The following is a 7,595-nucleotide window of genomic DNA, read 5'->3' as shown; positions in this document are numbered from 1 at the left end:
CCGACGCGCCGGAACGGCAGCCGGAATCGAGGCGTTTTGCGTGCGGCAGACCGGGCAGATTTTTATCGTCCGACGCGTCCGGCAACCGCACCGTCGTCTGGCCGCAGCCAATGACAGCGCGGCTGGCAAGTGACATTCTCCGACGTTCCCTCCACGGATGCGGCGCTGGCTGGCCGGTTTCTCGCAGTGTTTTCTTTTTTCCTTGCCTGCTGCAGTTTGTTTCCGACAAGAAATAGTTACCAGTTCAGTAAAATTATCTCGAACGTGTACCTGTTATGCAAAGCAGCGCCCATCTAGCACTAAGCTACTAGCGAGATCGGGAGCCGCGACGCGAGAGCATTTCGCGAGCAGGCATCCCACACCGACCGTCTGAGCGAGGCTGTTCGCTTCGCTTGCACGTTTGCCCTTCGCAACGACTGTGTCGAGTAAACCAATTGTATTTAATTACGGGCGACCTAAGTGTACAGTGTTAATTGTTTTGGCAAACATAAGCGCTGTTCGACGAGCTCGGGTTGGATCGTAAGCGCCGTCTGCCTAGCTAGTCCTACCGACCCTATCGCTGGCTGTTAGCGAAGTCGTCAGTGGACAACGCGCCGTTGTGAAGTGTTCTGTAGCTTGTAGGGGCATGATTTCATTGACAGTGTACGTGTAAAGCGAAGCAGTGTTGTGCAGAGTTGTTTATATTGCGTTTCTCGACGTGGATATGAAGTCAAGCTCGGGGGCTGGATCTGTGCGGAGCTTACGCGCCGCTCAATCTTTCGGATGCACGCACCGTGTGCCCCGAATCGTCGTATGCCGCATGCCGGAGCATGCGGCGCCGCACGTCGGATCGGACGCCGAATCGTACCGCGTGTCTCCTGCTTAACCAACACTACCCTGAATGTTTCTTGATGTTCGTACAAACAGGAATCTCCTTGGCGAAGTCCCGCAGCACCGGAAGCATCAGCACCACGGCGCCGAAACAGCGAGCCGAGAAGGAGGCAGACGCGTTCAAGAAACTCAACGAATTCGTGAGCAAAAAGCTTTTTCTCAAATGTTCACGTGTACTATAAAGTGTTATAAATTCATTATCCGACAGTATTCTCTCAACGTAAAAATACGCCACAATTTAAACACTTTCAAGTTAAAGTACAAAATGCGGTGTGGCCAGACGAAGTCAGTCTGATATGCGGATACAGAGATCTCGGCCAAAAATGCCCGAGACCAGGTGTCACCTCCTTTGAAGATATAAACTCCGAACTACGGCAGTTGAGCCCGACACCCGCTGCTCACCGTAAATGTTTGCCCATGAGGCAGGCACCCATCGTCCTATCTGATCCCTTTCCCTGCACTCCACTCCGTTGAGGCCGGAGAGCTATCCCGTATAAAATATGTTTCATTCATTCAAGTGGCTCTCATCGACAAAGCGACTCCCATTAAAATCCTCGTAATCTCTAAAACTAAAGCTGCATATTTAAGGCCGAAAGTGTGTATACAGCGGAATGCTCCCGACGGCGCAGTCTTCAGCGTGATCCTCGAATGCCGATCCCTTGGTTTGCTTCATCGAATCTTTTCTACAGGCCCACGCCGCACCTCGGCCCATTGCACTCTCGCCGTCGCCGAACGACGAAAGAGGCCGGTGGCGCGGCAGGTGTGCGGGAGTCGCCGTCGTGCTGCTGGGCGTCGCCGTCCTCGCCGTCGCCTTGGCGCTGCTCCTGCCGTCGCGCGCGGCGATCGGCAGCGCCAGTGCCGGAGTGTGCGTCACGACAGGGTGCGTGGACCACGCGGAGAACCTGGGCCTTTACCGCAAAGGGAGCGCCATCGGACCCTGCGATGACTTCGGCAAGTTCGTCTGTTCCCACTGGATCGAAAACGATATCAAGGTAGTGCCGTCGGTGACCGTCTATCGCATGGGCGTGTGGCTGTACAATCTGGCGCGCACCCGATGGTACGAAGACAGCGGCAACAGTGTCGCGGCGAGGGTGACGCGTCTCGTAGACGCCTGCATGCATCGGGAATCCCAGACCGGCAACCACAACGACGACGGCGTCGAGCAGTTTTACCACTTCATGACCGAAAAACTCTTCCCGTGGCTGCTGCCCGACGCCAACGGCAGCGTCGATGGAAGCCGGATACGAAATGACGGCGACCGGATAGGAGGCGACGGTGATTACGCCTTCACGCTGGCCACCATCCTCAATATGTCCGTGATGTGGTACGTGCCGCTCTGGTTTACTGTCGACCTCGTGACTCCCTCGCCGGGACACGGCGCCTCGCCGGCGCACCGGTCCGTGAGTGTCAGCTCGTCAAACATGCCGTACATCGGGCAGCTAATGCACGGGGAAATCGAAACGTACAAGCTCTACGATGCGTACGTGTCGCTCATGCTGGACGTCGTCTTCCGCGGATGGGAGTTCTCGCCGGACTTCCGTTCCTTCCTACACAAAAGGAGCGCCGAAGTCCAGCGCGACGTCTTGGGAAATCTGTCGTCGAGCTTCGTCGCCAGCCGCGTCGAGCCTCGTTTCCTCCAAATGCGCCACCTGCCGGCGCTGGTGCCGAAGCTCGACGCTCGCGACTGGGTCGACGCGATGCAGTCCGCGTTCGGGGCGAACCCGCCGCTCACCGAGGAGGACACGCTATTCGTGACCGACTCCGGACTCCTGGACGCCGTGAACATCCTCTTCGCTTCGTACACGGCCCGGGAATTGACGTTTCACACGGCGTGGTGGTTCGCCCAGATTATGTCCGTTGTGTCGAGCGAGACGCTGCACACGTTCGTCATGGGAAGCAAGCTGGGCGACGAAGCCTACCCTTTAGTCTGCGGAGCCCACACCGCTATGGCGTACAACGTGCTGCTCGCCGGCGTCGACCACGGCACCGGCACAGACTCCGCGAACACGAGGTCGCCGGTGACGCGACTCTTGAGCAACGTCCACCACACGGCAGTCAGGAAAGTTCGGACTTGGACGAGCGCGTTGGATTCCCAGGCGATCGGCGCTGTCAGCTCGCGCCTAGGCAGCACCACAACCGTGGTGTGGCCCGAAGGGAAGCAGAACGAGAGCGAAGACGCTTGGTGGGGGGAGGCACTGTACGGTTCCGACTACAACAACGCGACGCCCGGCTTCTTCGGGCACTGGACCGAGATTCGACAGCGATTGCGGGCGTCTCTGAACACCGATGCCTATCAATCCGGCCTCCGCGTGTTCCGATTTCAGTCGTCCAACGTGGCCACGTACGACGCCGTCTCGAACGCGATTTCCGTCGGCGTCCAAGCACTCACTGGGCCCTTCTATGCGGCGGATGGAACGAATGCCATGAATTACGGTGGCCTGGGCTTTCTCTACGCCTTGCAGGTAAGGCGATGACGGAACTGCCTTAATAAATCTATGAAGGAAGCTGCATTCGTAATTATCTGTAAATGAGTACACGTCACGTATACTCGGTCATTTAATAGTATGTTTATTAAAAACAAGTTTGTATACCTGATGAAAAAATTGGGCTCCTGAATCGGATAAATTCCGCGTTTGCATACGATACACGTTGCAGGTTGCGATACAAGTTCCTTACAAAAGCAGAATCATCGTAGAAAATGGGCAGAATCATCGCCCAATTTTAGCTTTACGGAGCTGCATTTAAATAACGTACGAGTATATGAGAAATCGTGTTTGGTTAGCTTTCCGTTTCCGTGCATCTGTCATATTTAACATCCTCGTGGCGCTGTGTGTAATTTATTCTTTCTAGAAATTGCTCGCTGTTTACCATTGTCTAGCAATGTGCTGATAATGCATCATGACGACGGGGATTTATCGGCATCCTCTTGAGTGCGACACTAGGGTGCTTCGAACTAAGCGCCGCCTCCCACCGTTACGGAGAAGCGTGGTATCAAGGCCCCTTATGGGGCACGAGCTGTTAGCACCGTCTGTGAGTAACATTTGCGGAGTAGTCGGGTCGCTCAATTGGGAACGCCTTAAAAAGTTTCCTGCGGCGCAACAATCCTGATATAACAGTCAACGACGTAACTTGGGCCGAGATAACGCAAAACTAATCCACTGGCTAGGACCCGCACATATAGGCGGTGCCCAAGCCATTTTGATCGGTCACGGAGGACTAGTGGCAGATTCGGAGTAAAGAAAGATTGGAATAGTTTTACGGACAGTTTTATTTGCGGGCCAGTCAAGTCACTCAATTGAGAACGCCTTAAAAAAAATTGCTACTGCGCAACAATGCTGATGTAACAATCAATGACTGATAGCAGATTGGAATAGTTTTACGTTATCCCGGCCCTGTACGACATTCCCTCACCAAGCGCGAGCTTTACAGCAGAAAGCTTGGGTGCTATCGTCACTTCTGTGTAACCACAGAAACTGATATACCCGGCGTATAGGAGGGCAATTTAAACATTTCTTTAGTAGCCTGTGGCAGATAGCACAATTCTAGTTCACGAGCTGGTGTACTCGAAGAGGCGGACACTACTTGAACAAAAAATTGAAATGTTTAATATACAATTTAGCAAAATTTCACTAATTTTCTAACTTATTATCTTATGGCCCATATTGCTATTTACAAATTTTAGCCCTAGAATTCACAAGGCGGATCCACTTGGAACGAATTGTCAGTGACACCAGTTTCGAGATATTGATTCCCGAACTTTCTCAACAAAACGCCGTTTCATGCAACAAGCACAAAAGTAACTGGAACGCCAACGGTAGCCGTAGAAGTACAGTGAGCGTAGCAGTTGTGCATAGAATAGCGTAGCGCCTGTGACGTCACGCGAACATTCTCGCGTGCCCATCCCGGTGTCTGACTCCACCCGCTCGCATCGAGTTCATGTTAACGGAGCCATATTTTATATAATTCTGCTGGACCACTCATCTTCCCGTACCTGCAGGTGGCGCGAACCATCAATACGCTCACGCTCCTGCTCGATGGCGACCGTACACCCTCGGCTTGGGTTCCCCCAACCAACGCGACCGACGCCAGCGGGGCTCCAGGGCAGCCACTGCGGAAGCTGGGCAGGTGCCCTTCCTCTGACGCGTCCGCCCACGTGACGTCGCTATACCCCGTACTTCCGGCGCTGGAAATCGCGCACGACGCATACAAGCGGTTCCGCAACGTCGCGCAGGACGTGCCCCTCCGGGGACTGGAGGCCTACAGCGCCGAGCAGGTCTTCTTTCTGACGGCCTGTCACGTGACCTGCTGGACGAACAGCTCGGGGCACCGCATGTCGCCGGAGTGCACCGACGCCATGCGCAACTTCGCGCCGTTCGCCGATGCCTTCGGCTGTCCGGCCGGTTCACCCATGAACCCGCACGAGAGGTGCCGCTTTTTTTGAAGCGCCCGCGCAATCTTCGAAACGATCGATGAACTCTGGAAGAACGCAATAACGTACTTTTTTTTTGCTTCGCTTTCTTTTTCTTTTATTCTTGCTTTTTGCCAACGCCGTCCTCTGTAGTTCTCGCTTATCGTTCTTCTTTATCAATACTCTGCGAAGTAGCTGGCTACGTCATGTTACAAGCTATCCGCGCCTTGAAGCTTTGAACATACTGTGTTAAGAAGCCGTACAGTGACAAGTATACGGGGTTGCTCTATTTACTTCACGACATAGGGCTGCTACATAAGACGGCTACGTAACACGATACAGCCAGCCACGCTATCGTCCTCGAAAGTTTATGCACAAGTGTCGGTACAGTATATTGGAAGCAAGATTGTACAAGCTTGCACATCCTTACAGAGAGACGGTAAGTGCTTAATGATAACAGATTTTCGTAACTACAGCCTTGGCAATATACTTCTGATCTGCATGATAATCTTCAAGCGAAACTTTCTTTGCCTCCCCCCCCCCTCCGTTTACTTATTTGCGGGAGCCGGATGCTGCTGTTTTGCAGAGTACACAACTTGAGCCACCGGGTAACTGCAATTGGGCATGTGCCCATTTCATTACTCATTCCACAGAATGGATACGTGCCACTGTGTATAGGCGCGAATAGACGAGCAGAGCAAGAGGCAAGCAGTGAAGTAGTCGGCAAGCGAGAATTGAAGCTGACTACAGAGAAGTCAAGTAAGTAGTCGGCAACAGCAAATCGAAGTTGGCTACAGTAGTCGGTAACCCAAAATTAAAGTTGGCTGCACATAAGTGAAGTATAGTCGGCAACAGCTGAGTCTGGAGGGAGAAAAATTAGCAATTAGGAACCAAAGTGTGCCTGGAGTCGCGCATGCAGGGACGAAGGCCTGAAATAAACATCGAGCGGAACAAGAGCACTACGCTGCGAACCATGGTGTAGAACATGAGCACTTGCCGGCTCTTCTATTTCTACATCACTTTTTTAATTCGAAAGCATCATATGCACAATCACGCGAAAATCCGTCGGCGTCAACGAAGGATCGTACCATAAATATCCTACTGCGCAAATAGTAAAAACACGTGAAAAAAATTGATCACATTGACGTCAAATTTATCACGGAGGTACCTGTAAACAAAAGTAAATTGACGGCTTTGAAAATAGAATTTGGGAAACTTCGGTCTGGCGCGAATCGAACCCGGGCCTCCGAGGTGCGAGATGCGAGCGCGCCTCCCCGACGCCAAGCCGTTTTATTTTATTTTATTTTATTTTATTTACTGCCTTTGCGGTTCTGGTTGACTAAAGGTCTGCCTAGTGCATGTGTCATTGCTCATGTCACACGTGAAGGTCGTTGGTTCGACTCTCGACCTGGACGATGGCAATTAGAATGAAACTTGGAGCTATCTCAGCTTCGCCCATATCTAAAGTGCGTTCATCTCCCACAAAAGGTCGCGGGTTTGACTCCCACCAGAGGTCGTGGGTCCAGGTGCCTTCCTTAACTGTATCTTAATTACTTGTGCCTTAATTCGTTTCACCTTAATACTGAAAGTAGTGGGTTCGACTCTCGACCTTCACAATGTCAATTACAATCCAACTTGGAGATATGGCCGGTTCGATTCCCACCAAAGGTCGAGGGCTGGACTCCCACCACAGGGAGTGGGTACGAGTGCCTTCTCAGCTGTATCTCAATTACCTGGTCCCTTAACACCACAGGTAGTGGGTTCGACTCTAACCAGAAGCCGGGGATTCAAGTGCCTTAACTCTAGAGAGTTTTAGAACAGGGGCCCCAAATGTTTGGGGCCTCAAAGAGATAGCGTCGAAGCCACTGCGCATGCGCGAGACGCAAACTGCGTTTGGGTTTTGCGTCTGGTTTTGCGAATGGGTTCGTGCGGTTACGCCAAGCGACGGCAAACGCTCGACCCAGGAAGAGGCGCCTATGGGCTGCGCTCTGAAAGCAGGTTTTCTTCATCTTCAGAGAAACAGTTCAATGACCGGAGCGCTAAAACATATGACACGTACGAGCGCAAAAGTGTGTCCCGGAAATGAAGTTTCTTTATCTTCCACCAGCTCAAAAGAAGCCAAACAAGTAATGGTCCACCGGATTCACGTTGATATCGCTTTCACAAAGCATTAAAAACATAACATAGCGTCACTGCAACATAGGTAGCAGTGACGCCAGACCACACTGTAAACAGTCTCAGGTGCCAGAAACACTGGATCACATATTTCGTGTTTGTCCCGCATCCGCCCAAGAACGACAGGAACTGGTCTCTCCCA

At 52.3% G+C, this 7,595-nt stretch overlaps 1 protein-coding gene across 1 annotated transcript; it reads left to right on the top strand.

The window, feature by feature from the left end:
- The first annotated feature begins 1,075 nt into the window (after positions 1-1,075).
- On the top strand, positions 1,076-5,813 carry LOC129381370 (neprilysin-like). Its single transcript, XM_055064157.2, has 2 exons — positions 1,076-3,332; positions 4,868-5,813. The coding sequence occupies exons 1-2, from the start codon at positions 1,890-1,892 to the stop codon at positions 5,309-5,311; spliced, it is 1,887 nt and encodes a 628-aa protein (XP_054920132.2). The 5' UTR covers positions 1,076-1,889; the 3' UTR covers positions 5,312-5,813.
- Positions 5,814-7,595: the final 1,782 nt, after the last annotated feature.

The sequence above is a fragment of the Dermacentor andersoni genome, chromosome 11, assembly GCF_023375885.2.
Source record: "Dermacentor andersoni chromosome 11, qqDerAnde1_hic_scaffold, whole genome shotgun sequence".
NCBI classification, from domain to species: domain Eukaryota; kingdom Metazoa; phylum Arthropoda; class Arachnida; order Ixodida; family Ixodidae; genus Dermacentor; species Dermacentor andersoni.
This window is presented reverse-complemented; position numbering and strand designations above follow the sequence as displayed.

What these genes read in the sequence shown, in the direction of transcription:
- LOC129381370 (XM_055064157.2), top strand. Translation starts at nt 1,890, where the DNA reads ATGGGCGTGTGGCTGTACAATCTGGCGCGCACCCGATGGTACGAAGAC. An exon ending in GCTTTCTCTACGCCTTGCAG is followed by an intron (nt 3,333 to 4,867) that starts GTAAGGCGATGA and finishes CCGTACCTGCAG; the next exon opens with GTGGCGCGAACCATCAATAC.